At 44.4% G+C, this 27,155-nt stretch overlaps 1 protein-coding gene across 13 annotated transcripts in view; it reads right to left on the reverse strand.

Moving 5' to 3' along the window:
* Positions 1–1,171: 1,171 nt before the first annotated feature.
* Positions 1,172–27,155, reverse strand: part of LOC119020180 (citron Rho-interacting kinase) — a 50,214-nt gene continuing 24,230 nt past the window's right edge. For 9 of the 13 annotated variants that reach the window (XM_037099372.1, XM_037099370.1, XM_037099369.1 and 6 more), the window contains 28 exons: positions 26,779–26,953; positions 24,906–25,103; positions 24,737–24,790; positions 20,717–20,914; positions 17,670–17,863; positions 16,905–17,040; positions 16,712–16,816; positions 16,274–16,414; positions 15,798–15,917; positions 14,713–14,938; positions 14,444–14,599; positions 14,201–14,224; positions 12,946–13,116; positions 11,320–11,500; positions 10,683–10,771; positions 10,489–10,593; positions 9,600–9,769; positions 7,372–7,452; positions 6,018–6,153; positions 5,688–5,827; positions 5,504–5,596; positions 5,265–5,373; positions 4,924–5,052; positions 3,802–3,882; positions 3,638–3,716; positions 3,368–3,541; positions 2,798–3,086; positions 1,172–2,447 (listed from right to left, as the gene is read on the reverse strand). In XM_037099372.1, coding sequence (XP_036955267.1) covers positions 2,424–2,447; positions 2,798–3,086; positions 3,368–3,541; positions 3,638–3,716; positions 3,802–3,882; positions 4,924–5,052; positions 5,265–5,373; positions 5,504–5,596; positions 5,688–5,827; positions 6,018–6,153; positions 7,372–7,452; positions 9,600–9,769; positions 10,489–10,593; positions 10,683–10,771; positions 11,320–11,500; positions 12,946–13,116; positions 14,201–14,224; positions 14,444–14,599; positions 14,713–14,938; positions 15,798–15,917; positions 16,274–16,414; positions 16,712–16,816; positions 16,905–17,040; positions 17,670–17,863; positions 20,717–20,914; positions 24,737–24,790; positions 24,906–25,103; positions 26,779–26,953 — 3,778 coding nt within the window. In that variant the 3' untranslated portion in view covers positions 1,172–2,423. The remainder of the gene's footprint in view (positions 2,448–2,797; positions 3,087–3,367; positions 3,542–3,637; positions 3,717–3,801; positions 3,883–4,923; positions 5,053–5,264; positions 5,374–5,503; positions 5,597–5,687; positions 5,828–6,017; positions 6,154–7,371; positions 7,453–9,599; positions 9,770–10,488; positions 10,594–10,682; positions 10,772–11,319; positions 11,501–12,945; positions 13,117–14,200; positions 14,225–14,443; positions 14,600–14,712; positions 14,939–15,797; positions 15,918–16,273; positions 16,415–16,711; positions 16,817–16,904; positions 17,041–17,669; positions 17,864–20,716; positions 20,915–24,736; positions 24,791–24,905; positions 25,104–26,778; positions 26,954–27,155) is intronic. The other 4 variants (XM_037099376.1, XM_037099375.1, XM_037099378.1 and 1 more) reach the window with 3 other exon arrangements.

Raw genomic sequence — 27,155 nt, forward strand, 5'->3', positions numbered from 1 at the left:
TCCTTTTTCTGTCTTTTTTTCTTCTCCAGCCTCTGTTTTCTTCATAAACTGGAACACTGATGTGCAACCAGATGATTGACGTTACATCCCAGTTTATATCGGTGATTTAAAGCTGGCCTGTGTTCCTAGATCAGTCCTCTTAACAGATTTGAGTTATTCTGAAGCTTCACACTCCTCCCAAATCGACACCTCTGTCCTCATAATTCACCTCTCAAGGATTTCACTTGAACAGGATTTCGATCACGTCCCTTTATCAGCCGCGTCCTCGCAGACGAACCGACAGCCGGCAGCATGAATCTTTTTTTCCTCCTCTGTGTGTGTTTTTTTCCCCCCCCCCACCACCGTCACAGGCTCGTGGGGCACCGAGCTCGTCTCGTTCAACAATCCATGAATGTGAATTGTCTAAAAAAACAAACAAAAAAAAACAACAAACAAAACAAAAAAAGGCTATTTTTTGCACATGACATCAAGTAGACACTGCCACAGAGTGCTTCAAATGTAAAGCTGAGAGTGTGCTGTGCTTTTCAGTATTGTGACGAGCATAATGGTTGAGGGTCGTGTGTGTGTGGAGGTTTGGGTGACACACACACACACACACACACACACACGACACCAGGATGATCCCTTGCTGTGCTTTTATTTTATTTTTTTCTCCCCCTCTTGTTCTGCATATGTTGTGTTTCTCTTCACTCACGCTGACGCGCTCTATCAGAGGCGGCACTGCGACGGCCCAGTAATCACTTGACGTGAGTGTGAACGTGAGGATGCATTGAGCATTAGTGTGGCTGTGAGTGTGTGTGTGTGTGTGTGTGTGTGTGTGTGTGTGTGTGTGTCTCTTTTGGTGGAGACTGGTGCCAAGCAGTTTTATTACGGGTCTCTCACAAAGGGATCACTCGTGCTTTTTTGTTTGATTTTTTTTTTTTTCTTCCTCCTTTTCTTTCCCTCCTGTTTGATAAGCACTTTGAACCTTCTCATGTCTGTCAGAGGAGTGTGTAGCTGTACATAGCAATTTCCTGTAACAACAAGTGCTCCTTGTTCAGTCTGAATATTTTGTTTTGTTGGATTTACTTTAAAGAGCATTACATTGTTGTAGAATTAAAGGAAGAATAAACTAGATAAACCTTAACGTGTCGCTGATCTCACTGTGCAAACACACACACACAGGAAGAGGAACACTTCAATCATGTTTAATGCATGTACTGGTATACATCTCTAAAAATCAAGAAAATCTTAAGTTACTGTCTAACATCAATGTCTACTTACTGAATGCAAATTCAAGTGAATACATGACAGAAAAGAACAACCAAGAGAGAATCAAGATCGGAAAAAGCGACGAGTGCTGCTCTAAGTTAGTCATGCTCACTGATGTGACGAATGGAGGTGGTCTTACCGGCTCTAAAGAAACGATACCATAAAGTGACGACCCCTGACGATTACTAGACTTCATACCACTGCACAGAAACAGGACATCTGTACCATAATCAGCAGCAGCGGCGGTGGCGGCAGCGGCGGCGGTCTAACAGCAAGCTGAGGCGGCGTCGGCCGGCCTGACTGCAACACGTCCGTCATCAGAGGCAGAACTGCGTGTTTCTTGATCTTAGGTTTGCTAAAAACAACACAAGGAACACTTGGAGCAAAAACATTGCTTAATAATCGTTTTACAAAGTTTGGCCGGACGACGACTGTCAATAAAGCAATCATATGCATTTATATATCAAAGGCTATTTAGTCAGGAGGACCATACATTTGATCCAAAGAAAGAAGACTGGTCGTGTAACAAGAACAAGTTTTTTTAACTCCTGTTTAAATCCAATCTCATGTGCAAACGTCTTTCTCATCATGATTTATGTGAGCAATTAAATGCTGGTTCGATTCTCTGAACAGAGAAGAAACCAAATGTGATCTTTCAGATTCTAATGAAATGTTGATACTCTATTTCTCAACCAACGACATCATTAATCTCCCTGCAACGTCTTTTAGAAACTCAGTTTTTAAAAAAAATAGACATGGCTTCACCAGCCGACTATTCCCTTTATCTATAAAAACTCAGACGGCAATATTTACAACTTTGAGTGTATCTTATAAAGTAGATTCTCTTGATCTGTAGATCAGCGAAGGTTCCCTGCCACCAAATCTACTGCGGGATTCCTCCCACCAAAGCACGTGTCAGAAAAGAGGATTGTCGCAGGAGACGTCTCCCAGTGCAGGTGTGTGTGTGTGTGTGTGTGTGTGTGTGTGTGTTGCTGAACGAGGAGCTAAGACTGCACTATGTACAGGCGATGAGGCAATGACAGTCAGCCTGAGTGATGTGTGTGTGTGTGTGTGTGCAAGTGTGTGTGCTTGCGCTTGAGAGTGGATTCAAGGTTTCCCCCCAAAAGTTTTCTCTTCGACCTCCAGCGAGGAGCAGCGCCGAACTGGACCGCTCACACCGATGACTGATCCCACACCTGCAAGACAAACAAACAAAAACGTCAAACTCGACGGTTCAACAGCTCGAGTGGATGTTTTAAATGTCCAGAGGGCTGAATTCAGTTTCAGATTCAGGCTGTGTGTGTATTCATTTAACAACCTCTTGTGCTTTCAATTTTTTAGAATATTCAGATCCTTGAACAGGAATTTTAAAAATAGAAATGTTTTCAAAATACTCGAGCACAAGTTCAAAGATGAACAGTTCCAGTTGTAAAAAAGAATTTCCTGAAATAGGTGAGGTAAAGTCGTTTTTACCCAGACAGAATACACATTTGAGTATTTTCTCGACTGGACCACCCAGCCGGCCAGCAGGACCTCCCTGCAGTACCTTGTTAACGGGGGCGAGCTGTGTCCGGACCGACCCGGCATGGAGCCGGGTGCTGTCCCCGAACCTCCCCGGAGACCTCTCCCTGCGGCTGTCGAGCACCCTGCCGGGCGACTTCTCCCTGTCCAGCGGTCGGGCGGGAGACTTGTCCCGTCTGAACTCGGTGCGGCCCTCCCGGTAGCGATGCGGGGTGCTGGGCTCCCGGTGCAGACCGTCGTGGCTGCCGGGGCCCGAGGTGAGACGCTTGGTGATGTGCTCTGTGTAGGTGGGGGGACCTCGTTTACTGGGGCTCCTGTAGGAAACACAGAGCAGAGGACAGCGTCTCACCATGGCGTCATCTTCAAGAAACGACAGGCAGGTTTTCACATTTTCACAGCAGATGGCACTGTTGGCCTGAAACCAAAACTCCATCGAGTGGTGTTTCAGTTTGAACTGACTCGACAATAAATGTGTGTCGTAGGTGTTCGAGTGTTTTTAATCCTCCCACACGCGCAAATACGAATTCTGTTCTTTTTTTCTCTCTATTGCTTTGTTTTCATCTTTTCTCTTGTCAAACTGAGGAGCAGAGCTGACCCTCGGCTGGAGCCGGTCCTCTGCAGCTCTCCGGACTCTCTGATCAGACTTCCTTTACAGCAGATGACCCGCAGTTTGTTCTGGTAGGACGAGGCCAGGTAAATCGCCCCCGAGGAGATGGCTGGGCCCAGGTAACGAGGGTTGGGGATGTCCAGGTGGGCCAGAACTGTAGGTCTGGAAGTACAGAGAGGGATGTGGGAAATACAGCTACAGATCAAACTTGAGGTTTTTTTTTAACAATACGTGTCCACGGTAGCTGCTCCGTCTCACCCCAGAGAAGCATGTCCCTGAACCTCGATGACGTCCAGGGAGTTGAAGTAGGTGACGAACAGGTAGGGCTCTCTGTAGGCTGCAGCGGAGGAGAGAGCAAACAGTTAGAAAGATGTCAAAGTAAGATCGCAGCATAAAGCAGCGGGAGCTCAACGTGAATTTACCGAAGGACAGAGGCAGGCGGCTCCACTTGATGTCCTCAGTGCGGCTTCTTCGTCCGTACGTGTCCACAAACACTCCGAACTCTGCAACAGAAAATAAAGGTTAAAGGCTTTAAATGAAGGCTTAACAAGACAACAGCGTTCAAGAAGCCTCTGTCACATCAACCCTTCACCCACAGCACCGTCTCCCAGTTCAGTATCAGGTCAAGTTAGCTTTTGTTGTTAATGTGGTTTCTGTTCTTGTATCATCATCGTCTTTCTTCATGCTAACTGGAGGTTTAATAAAAGAGGAACAAACCTGAGACAGTCTGGTACCGGCGACCCGATCAGTACCAGCTCGAGCTACCTGAGCAGCTTCCTGCTCTGTAGTTCCTGAGACCAGAGTGATTATATTCCTGCTCAGACAGGTGAAGAGGTCCCACACTAAGTCTGTCATTTATCTCATCACTTGCTCTCATGGTAAATCATGTAGAGCATCAAAAACTCATTTTGCTGAACATAGAAGCTCTACGACATCCAGAAACATGAATTTTGTGGAATTCAATCATCCAATTTCCTCCCTAAGATAAAACTGAAAAGGCTTCACTTCCCCCGAGAGGAGGAAGTTTGGATATTTTACTCTCCAGGAACGCACGCTATCAGATCCACAGAATAAGAACAGTGGCTCCTCGTAAACTGAATATAGAAAATGACTTGAAGTGTTCGCTGTGAGATGTTTATGATGCTGATGTTTGACTTTTGCCTCATCAGAAATGTATTTAACTCAAAGTATTCTGGACATTGAATCCTTAAAGTCCTTAAAGTTGGTGTTAAACATTTGAAACTAGTTTCATCACTTGTATTCTGTCTGTTTCACAGTTTGTAGGTGTTTGTTCTCTGGCATCTAATTAAAGAAACCTGCATGCAGAGCCACATTATGAGACACTTTTTTCACGTTCTACATAGAGACGATTCTATTTCATGACGTGACTTTACAGTGAACATCTTAAACATGGACAGGAGACACAGTTCTTGTTGGTTGTTGCTGCGGTCATCTTATATTTTATCCACGACTAAGAGAACATGTAGCATCATGTGTCGTGGACAGAAAACAGCGCGCTGAGCAGCTGCTCATTGAAAACGCACCGTGAAAGCACAGCAGGTATTCCTCCTTCTGCAGGCTGCTCGCCACCTGCATGATGGCGATGGGGAAACTGTGCGATGAGGCTGCGAACACCGCCGAGGCCAGAGACACGTCATTCTTATCCAGGAACTCTGCAGTGGACGAAGCAGAAGACAACGTGGTTTCAGACAACGTGTTTAAATTCTGTCCCACAAAGTCGAGTTGTTTGATGATACTGTGAGACCCTCAACAGGCGAGTAGGTCAGGAAATACAGTCACAACATGCAAACCAACATACAGATGAAACATATCTGTAGTTTTTCTCATCAAAGCTGCCGTTATGTTTACGTTCTGCTGTCCTCACCCTCCAGCACGAACTGCTTCATCTCGATCTCGTAGAACTTGTTGGTGCCGATGATGATGCTGTAGCTGGTCAGGTGGATGCAGCTGCAGGGCTCCAGAGTTTCAATCTCCTGCGAGATGAAACATGGAGGCGTGAGGAGACAAAGACGCCTCTATGACGGCGTATTGTACTTGTTTTATTTCTAGCTGATTATAAAGTTTATAATCAGAAGAGAGAGATCTTCCGCAGGTCACGCTCACCTTACGGATGCAGTACTTGTTGAGATTGTCGTTGTAGCGCAGGATGGTTATCTTGTTGGGCATTGCAGCACATATGCACGGCCCGTTGTCTATCTGTAAACACAACACAGACGTCAGTTTTTAAAGAGAAAGTCAGAGCGGAAAATCTGATTCAAGTCTCACAGAGAGGAGGAGGAGGACCTACTCTCCCTGCAGCAAACAGATGGCAGCCTTTGACCGTCTCAAAGATGTAGGGGGCCAGTTCAGACTGGCTGGGCAGGTGGGACTGGGCCAGAGACTGCTTCACTCTCTTGATCTCCACCAAACACAACGCTCTCTCGTCCCCTGCAGCGCACACGGACGTTACAAAGAAGCTGCTGATGAAGTAACTTCATGTATCGTATCAAAGAAATGATCAGACAGTGCAGCATTTCAAAGACTTTAAAGTCTATCATGCTTCACACTGACCAGCTAGATATGGAAATCCTTATTCCTTATTAATTGCCAGTTACTCTGTAATAGTAAAATGTCTTACCGACAATCATCAGCAGCTTCTCCTGCTCTTTGACCACGTGGATCTGAAAGACGGACCCCAGGCCGGGGATGTGAGTCAGAGAGTTCTTGATAACGTTCAGGGCGTACAGACCCTCTTCAGAGCCCACCAGAACTATCTGCAGCACAGCATGGAAACACAATCATTAACGTAATTATAATGATTCCAGTGAACATTTCAACATGTGGTAAACTTTAACAGAGCCTCTGAACGTCTGCACTGCGCTCCGTCTCCCTTCATAAATTAGGAGCATTACGGCTGCAGTTGGACACGAGGTCGTCTAAATGATCAGCAGATGAATAATTTAAGATGTGCGGTGAAAATATCTTTGCTGCATGTGCGCTGACAACAATCAAATGTAAAGAAGCCCCGAGAGGGAAGAGAGAATTTTTTTTTCTCTGATGATAAGTTTTCAGAGTCTGATCCAAACAAGTTTCTCTCCTGTGATCATGACTTCTGTTCTGGTGGGGAAAAAAACTTTTGCTCAGATAATCTTTTTATGTGGAGTTCCTTAATTTTTTACATTTCTGAAAACATTTGATGAGAAAGAAAGAAAAGTGTGATGTATGAAACTGATAAAAACAAAAAATATATTTCTTTTGTTTCAGTAAAGTAACTTGAAAAATGTCTCGGTTCCATGAAGTGGGAAAAAAAAGCGGCCCCAATGACACATGAAAACAAAAAAATTTAACATGATTTCACCCATTTAATTTTTTTACTTTTTTGTGTGGAGCCAAAACAAATAAAAAAGAATCCTCTGAAAATGTTATCATGTGTGAAATATTTTTTTCATGAAGATATTTACTTAATTTTAGTAGACTATTTTATATTATAATTATTCTATTATTTGTTTTTTTTATTTATTTATTTTTTTACTTGGTTTCAAGAGGAAAAAAACATTTTTACTCACTTCCACACATGGAAAAAAATCCTATTGAAAAACTTTTTTATTTGATTTTGGGCTGAAAAACTACTTACTTGAACTGAAGAAGCCTCTACAGATTTTTTTTCTTTGCTATTTTTCTAATTTTGTTTTGCTCCTGAAAAAGAAGTTCAGGAGAAAAAAACTAAAGTAATTAAGTAAAAAAAAAATTAAAATGTTTTCAAAATAAAAAAAAAAAGGATAAAATATTCTACACACATCACATTTTTTTCATATTTTTTTTCTTTTTCTAATGTTCTCACAGATTGAAATTAATTAAGGAACTTAAAAAGATTATCCTGATTCAACTGATCATATGTCATTATCACGGGAGGAAAAAAAATGTTTTAGATGAGATTTCTCACTTGGCCCTCAGGGCTTCCATACAAATAACACCCCACCCATCAGCGTTACCTGATCTGTGAGGGGGAGCGTGCAGTTAATATCCAGCCTATCGTCTCCCTCCAGCTTTAGGAGAGAGTTTCCCAGCAGCTTCTGTAAGAGCAGAAAGAGGTGAGGGGTCAGGGGGTCACGACCTCAACACGACCTGAGGGGGAGGCAGCAGAGGGGCAGGACAAGAGGGGATTGGACGGCTGCAGGACTGTGTGCAGGTTAACGGTGTCAGAGGTGGGACCAAGTCACAAGTCTGTGTCCACGTCATGTTCACAGCCTCACACAGGTCCAGTCACAAGCAGGAAGTGAGTCAAGTCGTTGCATCGTTTAACACTTCATAGGTTTTATTCAGCTGTTTGCTACAGCGCAGTTTGAGTTGAGATGTCTGATCAAATAAAAAGATGTCTGATCATCTCTGGTGGAAGTGTGCTCGCAACATAACAATCCCCAGCTGTGGTTTTCAGAGTCACAATGTTTGCCAACGTTGAAAACTTCAATAGAAAAGTCTGATGACTGACATAATTTATCCAAACTTCCTCAAACTACTGGTTGAGATGTTCATGGATAGTAAAAGTTGTATTGTTTTTTTATTTTGCTTTACGGAAACAGAAAAATTGATGTCATTTTTCTGGACTGCAGTCGAAAATCAACTACAAAAGCTAAAGTGGCACATTAACAGAAATGTGTAACGTCCCCATATCTCTGATCTGTATAAAATAAATCACATAAATTACTACATCAGCATGATTTGTTGCACATTTCCTAGAAGTCATGACATCTGTACCTCCAGGGGGCTTTTTCAGCCTAAACAAACAAAATGAATAGATTCAGTTTATTCATGAGTGAATAAACTGAATAAATCTGACTTTAAAGGACAACACAGTTTATACTGTTTTAACTTTGTGTATATGTGGCGGACCCTGCCACATTTCTAGCTTCAAAGTGTTCTGGGACCTTATCTTCCACCTGAGAACAAGTTGTTTATTCACTTTTGGGACAAAAAAACATTTATGAGTTTGTATTTCTCCTCCAAAATGACATAGTGCCCCTTATTATTTATAATTTGCCATGAGCTTTTATCAGCTTGCTCGACAAAGAGCTGACAAGAGCTGTTTATAGTTGTTTGTCTGTACAAATGGAGTTTAATAGCATGAGGTACGTCACTGTAACCTGAAAAGCATCATGGGAAGATGGCGAAAAAGATGAAGAAAAAATCAGGGTGTCAAGTCGGTCAGGTCCTTGAAACTGTAACGTAAAGTTAAGTTAATGTCGCCCAGCTGCGTCTCACAGAGTCACGTGACTTTAGTCCCAGTCTCTACGGAGAGTGCAGAGCGGCAGCGGGGGGGTGAAAACACAGACGAGTACACGAGCAGGTAAAGACCGACTGTCTGATCCCTGGTCCTCTGGACGGGGACGGACGAGGAGGATCGACCCAAAGATGATCAAACATCTTGGTGCCCAGTTGTGTACTGAGGCTATAAAAAAAAAACAAAAAAAAAACAGGACACCAGAGGCAGGGAAGAAGATCTGAGCAACACTCAAAGTGTAACGTCGACACAGAGTTCGTACAGGACGCGACAGTGTAGCAGAGGACAGTGAGAGTGAGGAGCGCTCACAGCAGGTGAGGTGAGAGCAGGAGGGGGGAGGGATGACCACCCAACACAATGACAGACACATGCACTACTGCGTGCCTCGTGTGTGTGTGTGTGTGTGTGTGTGTGTGTGTGTGTGCGCGTCAGTGTGTCTCATGTTTGTCTTTGTAACTCTTTACCTGGACCAGTGGAGACAGAACCATTTGTCTTTTGGACACAGCAGCCTATGTGTAACAATGAAACCCAATGGAATGGGCAGAATAGAGCAAATCAACAAAACATGCCCATATACCGGACATACAGTGTGGCATGATGAAAAAGCAACAAACAGCAGTGAGAAGGACAAAGAAAGAGAAAGAGAGAGAGAGAAAGAGAGAAAGAGAGGAGGGAGAGAGAAGAAGGGGACAATTAACGACACATATAAGTGAACTGGGGGTTATCACTAAACTCAGTTCTTAAGAGAATACAACGTCTGCTGCTCATGAAAAAAAGCCCACACACAGTTAAACAGCCAGTATACGATCGCAGCCATAGACGAGGCAGCGATCTGTGCCTGCGGTCGCAACGGTTTATGATTTGAGTCAGCAGACATCGAGGACGCTGAGAGCCAAACTGCCCCCCCAGTCGCCCACCGTCGCCTGCTCCGGAGATACTCACTGCGTCGGCCTCGGCCTTCTCCCGTGAGGCCCGCCCTGCGGCCACCACGGACTCCATGACAGCCACCCAGCGCTGTTTGTCTGGGAAACTGGGAGCCATGAAGTAAAGTGCCTGTCCGGGCCAGCAGGGGGCGTGACAACGGGACTCCAGCTTCAGGACGTAGGGAACATCTGACACACAGGGGACATAAGTGAGGCACGACTTCAGAATTAATTCTCTCTCAGGACGCAAACCTCCTCAGAAGCTGTTCATTGAATAGGTTTAAAACATACTGATGAGCCACAACACTGAAAAGCAGCGACAGGTGAAGTGAATAACAATGATCATCTCGTTGCTATGGAAACTTTGAGTCACAGCGTTTATGTGGATGCCACTTGACAGACATCACCCTGCTACTTCTTCCTCTCCACCACCGAGGGAAATATTCTACTTCTGACCCCACTGAGTGTTTTATTTCACAGCTATAGTTGCTAGTTACTTTAAAGATCAGTACTCAATTCATACAATATAGGATCAGTTAAAAATAACTATTTTTTTATAGGCTTTGGTGCACAGTCGACACAGAAATAGTCTATTACCACTTCAGCTCAACAAATTCAGGAATTCGCTGTCGTATCGTCTATCAGTGGATTTTTCCTCTCTTACGTCGATATCGGTGAAATGACTTCCATGTAAATGCTTACAAAGGTTTCCCAGCAGAGTGTTGCATCATATTTAGATAATCACTGCTTTTCATTTCAGCTGTCAGTCCTCTCACTGTTGTGGATGATCTGTGTTTGACAATAAAATCTCGTATGAACCAGACACAAGCTGTGACTCTGTGACAGATCGCAGGATGCAGATCAGTGTCAGGAAGGCGATTCTAACGCTCCTTGTGCTGTAAAAGTACCTGACTTGGCAGTGTTCGGCAGCTCAGACGCCCCCACGGCTCCGTGAACAACCACCTCTCCGTCTGACAAACACAGGTCAAACTCTTCCAGCGGCTTCACTGAATCTGAAACACACACATGAAGAAACATGTTAGTTGATGCAGCGTTTGTGACGAAGGTGAAGAATATTTCTTGCAGTGAAATAAAAATCAACCTTCTCGGGGCTCGATCTCGTAGATGGACACTTTAGTCCCGTCCAGGACCATGTACTTCCTCTCCCAGCCCTGGCCTCGCTTCCCGTTCCTGCAAACACACGAGGCAGCCGCATTACTACGAAAGCTACAAAACGGGATCCAACATTTTTTGTGTGTTTAAACTGGTTTAAGTACCAGATAGGTGCCAGACAGAACAGCACATAGAGCTCCTGAGAGGACTTGAGTTAAGTAACATGAGCCCGCCTGATCAGTGGGAGGAGATGACACAGCCGTGGTGCATCAGAGAGACTGTATTGTTCGAGACAAATACACTCATGGGTGTGAAGGACATGACGGATACACGACATGAAGTGTCTTGGTAAGGTGTTGAACTGCTTCAACACTCCTGGGTGCAGATTTAGCAAGTTCCTCTGAAGCATATGACCCACATCGCTTCAACACTCACACGTTAAACTATTCAGTGGCTCCAAATGGAAACAGCTGCAAGTTTCTCCACTTCTTTATTAAGGATTTGTACGTGTAAATCAGACACACCATCATGGGTTATGCAAAGACGCAGCTGTTTCTATTCCCAGCGTCTAGATGAATCTCTGGCCGGTGTGATTCGATAACACCTTGTGTGCGACCACGGCTCACCTGGGCTGCTTCATCCAGCCCTCCAGGTGCATGTGTCCGCTGGCCTCTTTGAGCTGCTGGCCCGGGGAGCTGCCTTTGTCCCGACACAGGCCCTCAGACAGATGCAGGGAGCAGTCGCTGGACATGCCACATGTGGCTGGAAGGCAGGGGGAGCATTTTGGGTGGCACAGAGCGTGACATTCTGAGGAGATAAAGCATCGTTCAAGAGGAAGCAAAGCCACAGCAGCTTCTGTCTCCTCTCTCTCTTCCCTCTTGGACCGACAACGGCACAAAAAGGAAAGAGTACAAGTGACATCAAATCGAGGAAAGGTCTCAAAAACTGTCAGGCGACAAAAGAAGCTGTGGAAATTTGTGATGAGTTCATTTACAGATAAAACTTTGAACACGTCTGTAATTCTGGTCGCAGCCACACACACACACAAAAAAAATGTGGCGTTATAAAAAGGTCAGGCGGAACAATGACAGTGAGCGAGATGCAACAGCAGCAGCCGTCACCATGATTCACACATCATAATCACACTCCCATTGATCATCACTTCTATTTATGCAACAGAAAAATACACAACAAAGTTAAATAACAAGAAGGATGACGTGTGAGTTTTATATGTCAGGGTACACGTGTTAGTGGCATCATTTAAAAGATTCTCATTTCCAGGGAACAGTACATGGATCTGATGGTGAAAATCAGCAAGTGAGTACAATCTGATGTGCAACCCAGATCAGCCTAACGTGAAAAAGTGATACAGAGCTATTGAGTCTGACGCTGAGCCAGGTTTGATTAAAGAGGATTGTTGGACCTTGGCGGAAGTTTTGCGCTCGACTGAGTCTCATTCTAGTTTTTGTTTTTATGTTTGTTGCGTGTTTTCTGTCGTCTAAACGGAGGAGATGATCAACGGTGTCATTACGATGTGTGAAACCATGGTGACGGCTGCTCACTCGCTCTCATCGTCCTGCCTATAACCTTTTTGTAATAATGCTGCATTTCTGTGGCTGAGACCAGAATTTAATCACAGACAAAACAAAACAGATTTTAAATACTACAGGTTCATTTTCGTGTGCTAGTTTTGCGATGTTTGACTACACACAGACATGTTCGTGGATCTGTTTGACTGTTTCTGATCTGAATGTGCTGGAGTCAAAAATATCAGCTGTAAACTAAACTGCATGCTAATGATTGATTAGTTAGTATTTAACATGTGAACCCTAAAATAAAGAGATACTGTTATGAACGGAGCAACAAAGTAAAAGAAAAAATCAGTTTTCAGTTAAAGGGGCACTGTGTAGATTTGAAGAAGAAATTCAAACCCAGAATTTTAATGTTTACGATATTAATGAGGTGAAAAAACAAATTCAGATATATTTATCTTTTCCATAAGTGAATAAACAAGCTGTTACCAGAGGAAAACGCTGAAAGATGGCAGGGTCCGCCACATATAAACAAAGTAAAACAGTATGAAATTGTGTTTTCCTTTAAGGTCAGTTTGTTTATTCACTTTATTCATTCATGAACACGAAGAGAGTTTGTTTATTTAGTTTGTATAGACTCTTCTCTTCACTACGCAGCGCTCCTTTAACGATGCGGGTAGTTTACTTTCGGCCGGCCTCTCCGGCTCATCTGTAACTCACCGAGACAGGTAGCAGCTTGGCGACCAAAGTGCACAGTATCCAGGCACACAGTGCACTTGGCAGCTCTCATGTTGAGTCCCACTGTGAAGCGGTGAGCGGTGTTGTGGTGCACCACCCTCTCTCTCTCCCGCTCTCTGTCTCTCTGACTGTCCTTCAAGCGGCGGCTATACTCTGAACACAGTCAGGGGAACACAGTGAGGGCGGGCGGCTGCAGCATGCTGCAACTGTGCTGGGTAACATCCATCAGTTTTTTAAAAAAAAACAAAAACACCTCAGTGCAACCATGCCATAACCCGCCACGAACTCAGTTCAACAAAAGAAGGTTTCCAACAGAACTGTAAGATGTTTAGCAAAATGCATAAGCAAGTAAACTCTGAAGACAAAAAGGCTTGAAAAAGAATATTGATTGAATCAATCCCTTTACTTGTGCCCACTCGCTGTTGCATTTTAAAGGCATTATCCAGTCAGTACCTGTGTTCACCAAAGATCTCCATTACACGCATGAGCACCTGAACCTGTTGATGTCGACATGAGGTACATTTGGACATCGTATACTACAGATGCTATCTAAACATGTTCTGACTGTAAAACATGTCAAAGCGACCCTCCTCATGTGGATTTCTGTAGCTTTTCTTTGTAATATGCACTGTTAGTGTTTCATATAATGATAATTATAAAGTGAGTTGCTCTTACAGGATTTATGTCTATATTTATAATGGTTTTGATGTTCTTATATCCTTTTATTCTTACACAATCCCCAGATTTCATCAGAAGGATCAATATCAATGACGTAAGATTAAGCCAGCGTGGTAAGACGCGACGAGATGACTGGATAATACCTTTAGAGTGTCGGTCCGAACAGCGTTTTGTGCATTGCAGAGTTTATCGTATGGTGAATCTCTGTGAGTGTATGATGTGACGTTCAGGTGGGATTCTAAGTGAGTCAAAGAGCAGAGCAGAGTTCTGCAAAATCAGATAAGCTTAGCTGTCAGCAACCAAGATAAAAAAAAAATGCTTCAGATTTCTAAAGCTGTGCACTGACAAGGTGAAAGAATTTGCCTGGAGATTTCTCAGCCTCACCTGACCAGCGGATGGTGGGATCACGCTTTTTTTTTTTTTTTTTTTTTTTTTTTTTTGATAAAAGAAAAAGTGCAGAGCTTTTGAAAATCTGGCCTTTCAAGGATGTGGATGAGGCAAAAAAGAGTCGGGGAGATAAGAGACCAAACTGTAGAAACCACGAGTTTGGATAACTTACTTTCAAAAGTGACCCTCCTTCTCTCTGAAAGGTGTGTGAAAGAAAAAGGATAGTGAGAGCTTCGTAATCGATCCTTCGCGAGTGATTATTAAATGTGTGTGTATGTGTGTGTGTGTGTCTATGTGTGTGTGCAGGTTGGGGCCGGTACGTTTCAAGTATGAAGCCAGAAAAAACCTGCATGTACGTGTCTGTCAGAGTGAAAAAAAGGTTGTGCTTCATCAAAAACATCATCCGATCACTCACCCTCGGGTGTCGCGGTCTCCTTCCTGCGTCCAGAGTTGGAGGGTGCCAGGTTGGTCGGGCCCTGCTGGTGCTCAGGAGACTTTATGGACGACATAATCATCTGCTGCCGTGCTGTGGCCGGGTTCGTAGCGTTAGTGTGGTCTTTATACTGGAGCGCTGGAGTCAGAAGAATAAATTAACCGACTTTGTTTCATCGTGCTAAGTGATCACGTCAGGAGTAAACTATCACTAAAATGAAATGTGTGCAGATCGTAGAGAAGACGTCTCACCTTCCTCTCTCAGGGATCGCAGCTCCGCTCTCATCTTCTGCAGAGCGTCCTCCAGCTCGGTGCAGCGAGCGCGCTCTTTGTCCAGAGCTGCCTTCATGTCGCTGTACTGCAGGGGCACCGGCTGGATGGGGGGCACAGGGGAGACCTGGCCTTGACTCTGACCCTGCGACTGGGCCTGAGCAGCCATGGCAGCCAGCAGGTCCTCTCGACGACGCCCGAACAGACCCTGAGACAGCAGCCAACACTTTGTTCACCACAGCTGGGATCCTCATTTTACTCCTTTCTAATTCTGTGCGGTGACAATCTGCAGCTCTCGTTGAAGATTTAATGACAGGTTGCACATAAAGTGACTCATCAGCAGATACCCGGAGTTTAACCTTTATAGTCAGGTAATTATGAAACTTGTCATTTTCATTCAGATGCCTCTTTTGAACAGATGCTCCTTTAACTCACTCTATAAAAACAAACGATTGTTACTTTGCGCCTTTGCGATCTCAAAAATCCAAACAGGATATCGTCTTCCAGAGGAGATCAATAACGTCTTTTAAATCACTTCTTTTACTGAACTGCTTTCATGTGAATCTTTCTTTTTATTCTTTTTACAGCTCTTCATCTTTTTATCAGTTCTTAATTCCTCTGATCTGATGTTGTCTTCTTATCATCCTTTATTGATCTCGATTCTTTTATTTATCATTTCATTTGCATAACTTCTTTCTGTGATTTTTGCCCGTTTATGACTTTTATTCCTTTTTACTCATATTGACTTTTTGTCTTTTTACATTTTCTGCTCCGTCTCCTTGATTTAACTCACTTTAGATTCGGCTTCCTCATGTTTGTCTTGAGTGTTTGTTCTGTAACATTGTCGTCTGAGCTTCCTGCTTTTGCTTGTTTTTGAGAAAGCACTTTGTAAACTCGGTTTTTAAAATGGTGCTATGTGAATAAAGTTTATTACTTCCTTCAAGGTTTTCAGACAAATGTACCTGCATATATTTTCAGATTTCAGAACCAGGAATATAGTAATAATGTTTCAATTATCAGACTCGTTTACTGTAATCAGTCCAACGAGGACTCAAATCCTCTCTGACCTTTTTCTTCTTGGAGCCACCGTGGGCCTGGGACTGGAGGAAGTCTATGAGCTTGGTCTGCTGGGTGATGGTCCCCTCCATTTTCACCTTCTCATGGGAGTACACGGCCTGCAGGTGGAGCTAAGTGAACATCACTACTGCCATGAATTTCTCCTCAAGTACTTCACTTCACACAGAGAGGGTGACAGAGGGACGGAGAAGGGAGGAGGGTGGAGTAAAGAACAAAACAAAAAAAAAGGCTGTGGGGGTAAAAAAAACTGTTTTGGTGTTTGGGGGTGTTTGTGTCTTTCACCACTAAAACAAAGGGTCAGAACAGAGGGGGAGAAAACAAGGCTGCAAACGACAGAAAGATTTGCTCCCAGTCCGTGCAGTGACTGTGAACTCATAACCTCTGAGTGTGTGTGTGTGTTGTGTTTTTCTGTGGATATACATTGGCAGGATTGTGTGTATGAGTGTGTAAATGTACGTAGCAGCACCTGGATGTTCTCCAGCTGGTATTCCAGGTCAGTCCTCTCAGTCTTCAGCAGGTCGGTCTGGTCCAGAGCGTCCTGCAGCCCCTGGGTCAGACGGAAGATGTGGGTCTTCTGGGCATCCATCTGCTGCTGCAGCTTCTCTTGCTGTGGAGGCAATAACAGCTGTTACATCATCATCTGGACAATGTGACCTTGCAGCTTTGCCAATTCTTACAAATGATTTCTTGACATGATAGCAGGGGCTCAACCTTTCGGCATGATGTGACTTTCCGAACAGCAAAGAAAACACTTTCTCTCTCTGGCATTTGATTTGCAACAGAGGTGTAAATGTAACAAGGAAAACACGCAGAGAAAACATCAAAACATCTCAAATTTGTACATCACGCACCAAAGCAAACAACAGAGATCAGTGAGGTACGTGTGTGAAAATACAGAACGTACCTCCTCCAGCAGCCTCTGCTTCAGATCTCTCTCGCTCTCGAGCTTTTGCTGCAGACTGCGGGCGTTCATCTCCAGCATGGCATGCTTCTTCTCCAGATCATTCAACTGAGAAACAGACGACAGGAAGAGTTTGCTGTAACATCTGCTAACCGCACAAAGTGAAACACTTATCCAACGGTGTGGAAATGCTTACGGTGTCTGCCAGGCTCTCGGCTTTGAGCTTCTGGTCTTTGAGGGCCTGCTGCAGGGCCAGGATCTCAGCTTTGTGCTCCTTAACTGCTTGCTCCACAGCCTGGCGCGACTCAGAGCTGCGCTGCTCTGCACGAAGCCTGCAGCAAAAAACAATTTGTTGTTTGCACTAGTTATCTGGAGTGTGTAAGCGCTTACTCTTCCAGTTCAGCCTCATAATTTCACTGGTTGTTTTGATGAACTGCGCTGATGTATGGTTGTTATGTAGTCTTCGTCTGAAGGGTTAGTTTAAGGTGGAGACGTATCTGTGTTTTAATATGCTTTCTGTGTACCCAGTTTTCATCACCTGCCCCTGCCTACACCAACTCAGAAAATAATTTCTTATATTTCCCAGAATACCTTTGGACAAACCCAAGAGAATATGCCTAAACTTGTTGCATTCAGTGTGTGTAGGCGGGAAGGAGCCAGATCCAAAGCTGATAGCAACAGCAACACGGAGTTATTTCCAGCGTGAAGGAAAGAAAAAAAAAAAAACTTATAACCCTTCTGAAAATGTCTTGTGGTTTAATTATATCACGGACCACTGAGGCCACTCTGGGTGGAGAAACTCAGATGAGTTTATTAATTTTCAACTGCACAACAACAACAAAAAAAACATCTCACTATTTCTTGACACTGTGAGAACTTTATACAAATTTGAGGGTCACTTCAGTCAATAAATGCCCACACAATTAAAGCGCTGCAGTGTGCGTGTGGGCGTTCTTATAACCTGTTCTGTTTCTCCGTGTCCAGCATTCTCTGGACCTCCCTGGTCCGTCTCTCGGCCTGGTTCTTCTCGTCCTCCAGCGTTGCCCTCCAGGCGTCCCACTGTCTCTCCTTCTCCAGCAGCTCGTCGTTCATGCTCTCCAGCTCCACGACCTGCTCCTCCAGCATGGTGCACGTGGTCTTGAGCGTCTCGAGGTTCTGGCACAGAGGAGGATTTAAATGACGCCAAGGACACAACTCAACATCTCAGAGGGTCTCAGTTAATAGACAATTTCACAGACGAGAGTTGTAGTTCAATAGCTTCGTACTTTTCATCCCACAGCTTGTCAAATGACTATGATACACTAAGTAGCAATACTACAATTTTGACTTAAAGTACGACACCAGCGCCTGCTGTTGTAAAAATCTTTAGCGTGTTGGCGGTGTGACAGAGGGATGGATCACAATGAGGTGATGTATTTATTTGTAATGGTATATGTGATGTGTGTGATCAGACCCGATCACAGGCGTTAACAATAACTATATAAAAACAGCAGTCTGTTCGCTGATGGTCTCGTTTGGTGTTACTGGTCATTTATAATCATCAGAGGAATCACAGACTGCTTCATAAACACGCAATTAATTCTTGTAATCACTTTAATTCGAAGTGAAATATCACCCTAATCAACTTGATGTTAATGTCAGTTATTCATTCAGTATTCATTTTATTCAGTCCTAAAAACGAAGAGAGTTTGTTAAGGTAGTTTGTTTAGCCAGAAGAAAATCAGTCACTGAAATTCTTCTGATTTTTGTTGTCTTCACAAAAACTACACGTTCCCCCTTCTCATTTTTTGAGTCCCTCATCTCTCCTGGTCGTTTAATGCTGCTGCTGCTGTGGATTTCAAAAATCATGTGACTTTACACACAACGTAGCTAAAGTTAGATTATAAATGGAGTCCACTGACATAAACTAACGACTGGCTTCTAGTGCAACACACAAAAGATCCACAGAGCTGCTTTAAGAGGAAACATCCATGTAAAGAAGGTGCACGAAGTTTATAGAGTCAGCACATCCAGGTACATTAAACAAGTAATGGAAGTAACTTGCTATTACTAAATTTAAATTCTGTCTCTTTTTTATCTGTGCTGTCTCACAACGAATGGGAGACGGGTGGAGGCAGGTTGGCGTATGTGAATGCCGCGCTCCCGACACTGTCATCCTGCTTTTACAGTTCCCAAAATAATAAAAAAAAAGATTATCCGGAGCAGCCGTGTGCACGCTTCTCTCAGGAATTTCCAGCTGCTGCAGCACAGCAAAGACGATTTGGGGCTAGCAGAGGTTTTAATGTTTGGTTAAATGAATGGTTATCAACCAGAAGTGATGCTTAAAATTAAGTACAGAGGAGGTTTTTTATGGCAGCTTTAATAACATACCTGGAGCTTGATGATTCCCTGTACCTGCAGTTTAAACAATAAGCCCAAATCTGCAATCACAGAAACAGCACCAGCTCTCCTGTGGAGTCATTTACACGCCATGTTTGGACACAGAATGTGTTTCTATGTTGTTCACAGGGCCTACACAAAGCGCTGTGTTTTCATGTCTTTAGACAAAGCATTGGGAGACAAATATAGCCTGTGCTGGTGCTGCAGCAACACCACGGCCCTCAGAAGTCCAACGCTTCCACAGCTGACACGACCTGGGAGTGATGGGGATGACACATCCCTCCCACACACCACCCCATCCCTCGTCTATGACTTCCATCGCTGGTTACACAACCAGCAGGGCCGAGAGCGCTGCTGGACACCCACACACATATCCTCCCACAGGGGCCGCGCACACATCACACAGCCTCCTCGCTTGCAAGCTCTCTCGCTGCAGCAGAATACAGCACACGGCAATACTGAAATATTCCCAGGGTTTCTCTCGACTGATTTACGCTTAACAGTGTCAGAGCTCCGAGAGATGTCTAGGTCACCTGTCAAAGGTACTGTGGAGATATCACATAATGTGAGTAAGTGAAAACCTGGTGTCTGACTGGCGGTGAGTGGGAAGTGGGCAGGGGGACGGAGCCTGAACTGCAGGAGGGAGTACAACTGTCTTAGAAAGCTGAAATCAGCTGGGGTTTTTTTTTTTTTCCCCCCCCAAAGTTTTCAACTAATGACATTTTGTGCCGCTTCATGCAGAAATCTTTAAACTACTAGACCGCAGTGGTGATTTGTTGGCTAAATGCTATGCACTGTGACTGGGCTCAAGAGTCAGCTGTTAGCGTGTGTTTACTTGGTGATAGCGACCAATTAAAGAGAAGGAATGGATGAAAGACTGCAGTGTTTTCCCTGTTTCATTTCAATCATGTCAGAGTTCAAACTCCTCCGAAACAGCTCTTAAATATGAATAAATCAACTGGATAATAATCCAAATACACACAAGAGCACTAAGAGAAACAATGCAGGTGGAATCTGATCAAAATGTTCCATTACAATCTATTCAAAGTGCCCTGCGGAGATTCAAAAAGCTGTTCAACAAGGCCAACAACCTCAGCTAACCTTCCATCAATACACCCTCTGCTGATTTTTAATCAATGTCCAACCTGTACTGTTTACATCCCTGTTAGCTAACTAGCTAGCACTCTTCCTCCTCACCGTCTCTGTTGGCGCAACTCGGTGCGTTACCGCCATCTGTAGATCAGCCGAGTGGTGTGGAATCAACTGGCAGGAGTGTGTATCACATCACCCGTGTCTGGTGGGAAAAGGGGGAACTGAGGACACAAGATCCTAATGTGACAACAGGGCCTGCAGATACTCGAATGAATAGCGGTGGATGTGCGTAGGGCCCCAGAGAGAATGAGTATGGAAAGGGTCAAGAGTTTTTTTATTTGCATCCCTGCGTGTTGGTGGATGAGGAGCAACGTAATGTGGTATGAAATTATCGCTCCATATTGCTACGAAAGGTCCAAAAGCTCTGCAAGGTGCCTGTAACTCCGACTTTTGCATAGTTGAGCGTTGCCTGTCCGTCTGAATTGGCTTCCAGAGAACGGACACACACCTTCACACACACCACTGGCTGCCACGAACCTGTTTCTGGTTGTTAAGGTGCATTTCACGGTCGGCCACCTCCCGCCGCAGCCTGTCCACGTCCTGGCCGAGCTGCAGTCGGTCTTCTCTCTCGTCGGAGGCCTCATCCAGCTGCTTGGACAGGTAGAAGTTCTGGCGGTTCAGCTCGGCGTTCTCCTGCGTCAGCGTGGTCAGCTGCTCCTCCAGATCTGTGATGACCTGCAGGAGGGGGGGAGTTAACAGGATGCTCAGACGTACAGAGACCACCCATGCTGAACCCAAAATATATCAACCAAGACTCTCCCCTCCTCGTGCATGTACAGCATTGTGCATATTACTCCTCGACCACGCAAAAACTCAACCCAACACCCCACACAGTCTAAACTCTGCTGCTGCATTATTACATGATGCCGATATCTAGGTGAGTGATATAATGCCGTAATCATGATAGTGAGGCTACTTCTTGAACCCAGGCAGCACTCAGAGCAGGCTAATCATTTCATCAGCACCAGTCTGTTCCCTTAATCAGCCGTGACTACTGTGGGGAAATGAGAGCTAGAGGCTGCTGAGGCTGCCTGTTAAGAGCCCCTTATTCTCAGCTCTCATGGGAACATGTGTACCACGCAGAACTTCCAGGTGGCGGGGATGGGGGGGGGGGGAGAGGCAAAGCTTTTAAGTACATAAATTAGCTGTCTGTTCTGCACTGACTCAGTGCTTCTGCTCCCCTGAGGCAGGCGACTGACAGCAGCAACTAAATACTTAAGGCGGGCCGAGGAAGTCAACGCTGCAATGGATACAGTGGTGATCTGGCAAGCCTCTCTATTTACTCTACTTGTCTGTCATCCCAATCTATAGACAGACTCGCAGACCTAAAGTAAATCACATCCGGAGCTTTGGTATCCTCGACACTGCTGAATACATCGCTCAGCGCTATTTGCAAAGGCCGTGGGTACAGAGCAAATAAAGAGCACAGTTAGAGAGGCATCAAGTCTGCCACACAATTTCTTTGACTAAAATTAGCGTAACATTTAGATTACGCTGACTGTACGACACATAGAGGAACATCTGCGCGTTCTATGAAACAGACGGAACAGCTGATATGAGCTGTCGAAGTTGATTTAATCAAAGATTTTCAGCGTTGCCACTTATCTTTGCTACCTAGATATGGGCGACTAACGAGGATAAAACTGCAGTATATACACTGATCAGCCACGACATCGACAAACCAAGTGCATAAGACTGGATATCTTGTTACCATGCGGCGTTATTCGGGGGAAACTTGAAGAATATTGGTCCACTTGACAACCACCATCCACCCAAACAGTGTCACAGACAATGTACACCCCCTCATAGCATCCTCACTCCCCAACATTTCACTCTGACACACCACAAAAACTGCTCAGGAACGTCTGGAGGAACATGACAAAGGGCTTTGGTGTCGACCTCGCCTACAAATTCCCCCACATCCCAATTCGATCAAGGATCTGCGGGACCTGCTGGATTGAGTCTGATCTATGGTGGCACCTGTTCACAACCCACAGGTGTCCTGGTGCCCGACATCATAGAACACCTCCAGAGGTCCTGTGTCCATCCCTCAATGGGTCAGAGCCAAGTCCGATAAACTCTGGAGCAACAACAGATCAGACTTCAATCAGCCGACTGATTACTTTGGCATCTGGGTGAAATTTGGGGCCCCAGTTGACGGCTTTAGCTCTTTATCTCGGTCCATGTGCCGTCCCTGAGCAGTTTCTGTGGTGAGTCAGCGTCCATTGTCCTACTTGGAGGACCGGTGCCATCGGCGTGTACCATTAATATGACGGCTGTACAAAGCCTGCAGTAGTGTTTGGGTGGGTGGTGCATGTAAAGTAGCATCCACATGAATGCCAGGGCCGAAAGGTTTCCCAGCAGGACATTTGCCTTCTAACAAGACGATCAATGTTACTCACTTAACCTGTCAGTGGCTGTAATGTTGTAGCTGATCTTCGTATCGATACTGCAAGTCTGCTGGAACTTCAGCTGAGTTAATCCTTGTAGATTTAAACGTTGCTCATAACCGTCATGTGCAGCCAAAGATATCAAAAGCGAAGCTACCTCAGTGGAAGAAGCATAACAAAAATATATAACGGCTGACAAATGTCTGTAGTCTCATAATAAACCTCCTCATATTGCTCATGTTAGCTCTGCGAAGTTCAGATCCCAGAAGCAACAATGTGCTCTTTTAAAAAAAAAACGACTCTCAAATGTCACTATTATAAACCTGTCAAAATAAGCTTTGAGCCAGTTCTTTGTCTCCACATTTGAATAGAGTACACCACCAGTGAAGACTATGACTCTACAGTGTATCTACTGGATTTAGCATGCTAAACAGCTAACACTGACTCCTGTACTACACTTTCTCCAGGCTCCCAGTCCAGACAACGAGCTGCACGGCTAGCTGTGCTAACAAGCTAACGGTGGTCACAGTTGGCAGCAGCGAGTGTTACTCTGGTGATACGCTGCCTTCTATTTGTTTTGGGTATGAGCTCGACAGGCAGCCCATTCTTACATATTGCACCTTCGACAGCAGTGTGGCTAAAATAAAAATAAAAAAAATCATGTTTTATTTCAGTCTTTTGATTGGGTGCAAAGTTGACCTTTTGGCTTAAAGGACTGGAGGAAAGTGCTAAAGTGGCAGGAGTTCATTCTTTGCGGAGCATGAAAGTGCTCGGTGTATTTCAGGAAGGTTGGTACTCTAGGTTGTGATATATGCGTCTGTACAAATGAAAATAATGGCCTGCTGTAAGTGCTGGGTTAGACGGAGCACTAAAAGTGATCCTGGATGAAAAGTCAATGGATTAAGAATCTCGCTCAGGGGACCTTTTCTAAATTTAATGACAATTTGGCTCCCCAAGACATGTCGCTCCGGTCCAGAGTGTCCAACAGACAGACTCACAGATACACCAACAGCACAAGTCTTGGCAGGGCAAAAAAAATGCGGTGGCATTTCAAGCTCTGCTCGTCGCAGAATTTGGCTGCGTGTGCCTGAACACTGGCCAGCTGAATCTATGGACTGTGCTAGAACAGTTTGTGAGTGGGAGGATCTCAAAAGTAAGGCAATGAAATGAAGGAATATCACGATGGTCTCGGTGTTTGTTCGAGGTAAATCAAACTGAAGGCACTCAGATCCCTCAAACATGCATGCATCATCCTCTTTAAGGTTAGTGGGACACCAGAGCGCCACGTTAATAACGAAACAAGTGACAAAAATAACAACACAAAAAAAACAAATGCGATAGTTCTGATGTGCAGATTGTGAAACCTTTGGGATTATGACACATAGCGTCTGGTGAAGAGCTACATCTACTTAAGAAAATGTGCATGTTCATCTGATTAATAAAAGATGCGTCTTGCTCTATAAGAAGGCGGCTAATTTGAGATCTTGATGCATCATCATTAATAGGTTGGCAACACATGGTGCCTCATCATCAGAAGATCTGGTGATGATGTAATAATGCAGATTTGTAAAATAGAGAGGAAATGAAAATCTCTGGACACATGGAAGAACAGCAAACACTGACAAAAACTCCTTGTTGTTTATTTCTGGAGTAAATCTTTCATTGATTTTTAATATTGTTTGTCGTGTTGCATGACAAGACAAATTCCCCGTACGTGAGAACTTACCAAGAAATACAAACGATTCTGATTCTTATGATAACAGGATAATATCACTTAGTTGTGGCTGATGACATAATGGAAAAACAAAATCAACTAATAATTAATCAAGGGACAAAAAAAGAGTGAGTTGTCCTGCCTGAATCAAGCTTTTGTGGCTGGTGATCCCAAACTTTTAAAGCTTAAAGCTGAAACAGAGTTTTTTTTTTTTTTTTTTTTAAATGAATCCAGTTTACCCAAGAATGACAGCAACATATGGATATGTGTGATGATATGTGATGAGTCAGCTGGTGCTCGGTGTGAGAAGGGCTGTCTATTCCTGGAAAGAGTGAAGGAGCGGAAAAAAAAAAAAGAAGAAAAAGAAAAAGAAAAAAGGAGTGAACATCTCACCGCACAGCTGTCTCTCAAGGCATCAAACTTTCGTTGTATCTCGTCTCTGTGTGCCTAACAGGTACGACAAGAAAGACAGAGGGAGACATTTTAGTGCCTGAATGAAACAACATACAAGGAGACACCACCGTCAGCTCTCCTCTACTGTCTTTCTGTCTTTCTCCCTCACTCTGAGCACAGTGATCTCCTCCTCGGCCTCGGCGGTGGTGTCCTCCAGCTCGCTCTTGGCCTGCTGCAGTTGGCCCTCCAGAGCGTGGCGAGCTGCCTGCAGGTTGCTGATCTGCGACTCGCGCTCCTGCAGCGACAGCGTCAGCTCGGTCACCTGACGCTTAATCTCCAGCTTTTGCTCCTCGTGCTCCAGCCCGATCTGCAAAAGGGAGACAGAAATGTAGGGAGCATCCAGGGTGAGGGAGGAAGGAGGAAGTGATTCACCCCCCAAGGAGCAGACACTAACGCTTCAAATTGCGTGACTGCATTTGGATTTTTTGTGCTGGTCTTTTCTGTTACATCTGGATTAAAGTGGGTTTTGTTCTGCACAGAATTAAGGAGAAGAGAGAGTATGGATCGTATTATATGGTGATCTGACATAAGTGTTGTCTTTTCCTGGTTTTAAATGCTGCATTACAGTGAAGTGATGTGATTTTCTGTTCTACCTGCTCTGATGTTTGCCTTTATCCACTTAGTCATCAGTGTCAATGATTGTGCTTTTGAAGAGATTTCAAAATATCAAATATATATAGTGTTTCACAATATAGCCTCCAACTTATTATTATTCTAAGGCCATAATTTAAATCTTATAAGACTCAATTTCTGAAGTCCTGTACAAGATTTGCTCAAGACTCTACCAGCTCCCATCGCCTAGACATTTCCAGTCTACTACTCGAAAAGGTTCAATGAAAAGCCACTCAAAGGAGGAATTGTGAGACCTACTGTCTCTTAAAGGAAAAAAAAAGGCAAACGTTATGTGTAAGTATAATTCAAATAAAAAACAAAGTTCCCTTTGTGCACAGTTACGCTCATGAACATCAGCGTCAGCCTCGGAGACAGGCAGGTTTAGTGCCACTCTGGAGGAGGACAGATTGTTTGCAGTGTGAGCTAAAGGTGAAACTGAGAATGAGGTTCTTGTATTTTGCCTGTTGATGTACCTTTTACTAAAAAGACTTTTGGTTGACTGATTATTAAAAAACATTGAGCTGTCCTTCAGGAAAGAAACCTTCACTGTTGCAGATTGTCTTAGTCAAGCTTTGGTTCTGAACTGCTTGACCACAGAAACTGTTTTTCTGGTGTCTTGTAAACTGTGGAGGGTCGGACGCTGTATGTGCATGACATGAAAATAAAAATAAATCATGTAAACTCGGGGCTCGTCAATCAAAGGGACTTGACAAGGGAGCAGTTGTCTGACTTCACACAACAATGGCAGGACCCTGGGGAGGCGATAGGACGTGTTTGTGGACAACAGTGTTTGTATTAGGCCAGCGAAGGGAATCTGCTGTAAAATAAAATGTATAATGCAGCTGGTTACCTCATGTGTCAGATATATGGAAGCAGGCTGCACTCGAGGGTTCACCTGTGCGTACACAGAGACATCGTTCTCTTACTGTCTTCGTTCACTTTTGCCGTTTGACACCTGGAACTCTTTCAGGTTGGAAGTTTCCAACATCGTCTGGAACGCTTCATTAGGCTCTTCATAACGATTCAACGACTGTTTCACATGCTGCACCTGCCTCCTCTTGGGGTCATGATGCAAAATAATTATGTCCTCGACCAGCAGTTTAGAAAAGCAATTATACACAGGTGTGTTTCCACTATTTAGAGCCAGATGAGAATAAATGAAAAAAGGGCTCGGTGCTCAACTTCATCCATTGAATATTGAAAAGCTCTTCGGCTCAGACATTAAACAGACTCTTTGTGTAAATACTCCACATGGTGTCAAACGAAAATTACTCGGAAACAGAATTAGGCATAGAAGAGTCGGATAAGAAGAGCAGCGATCCAGCAATCTGTGAGGCCTTCTGCTTCTCCTCTCCATCACGTCCCCTCACCTCTCGGAGCCTCGTCTCCAGCTCCAGCACTCGGCTCTTATTGCTTTGCTCCTGCTGGCTCATTTTCTCCAGGTGCTCCTCCAGTTTGGCATTCTGGGCCTCCAACTTCCCGGCCTGAGACTCCAAGTAGAACTTCTGCTGGCGAAGCTCTGAGATCATCTCCTCCTGTGCTTTCCTGCCGAGAACATGCAAAAGAATGAAGTTCAATAGGAGGTAAAACAAGCTGGTGTGACGCCATTGTGTGTAACTGTACATCGGCGAAGACAGACTTGCTTCCAGGTGCTATTTTGGACAAGCAACATCCTCTTTAGGCTGAAGACTGAAGCTAATAGTTTACTGGGGATATTAAAATGCCACAGCTTAGAGTTGAATTCATG

Source organism: Acanthopagrus latus, chromosome 5, assembly GCF_904848185.1.
Source record: "Acanthopagrus latus isolate v.2019 chromosome 5, fAcaLat1.1, whole genome shotgun sequence".
Lineage (NCBI taxonomy): Eukaryota > Metazoa > Chordata > Actinopteri > Spariformes > Sparidae > Acanthopagrus > Acanthopagrus latus.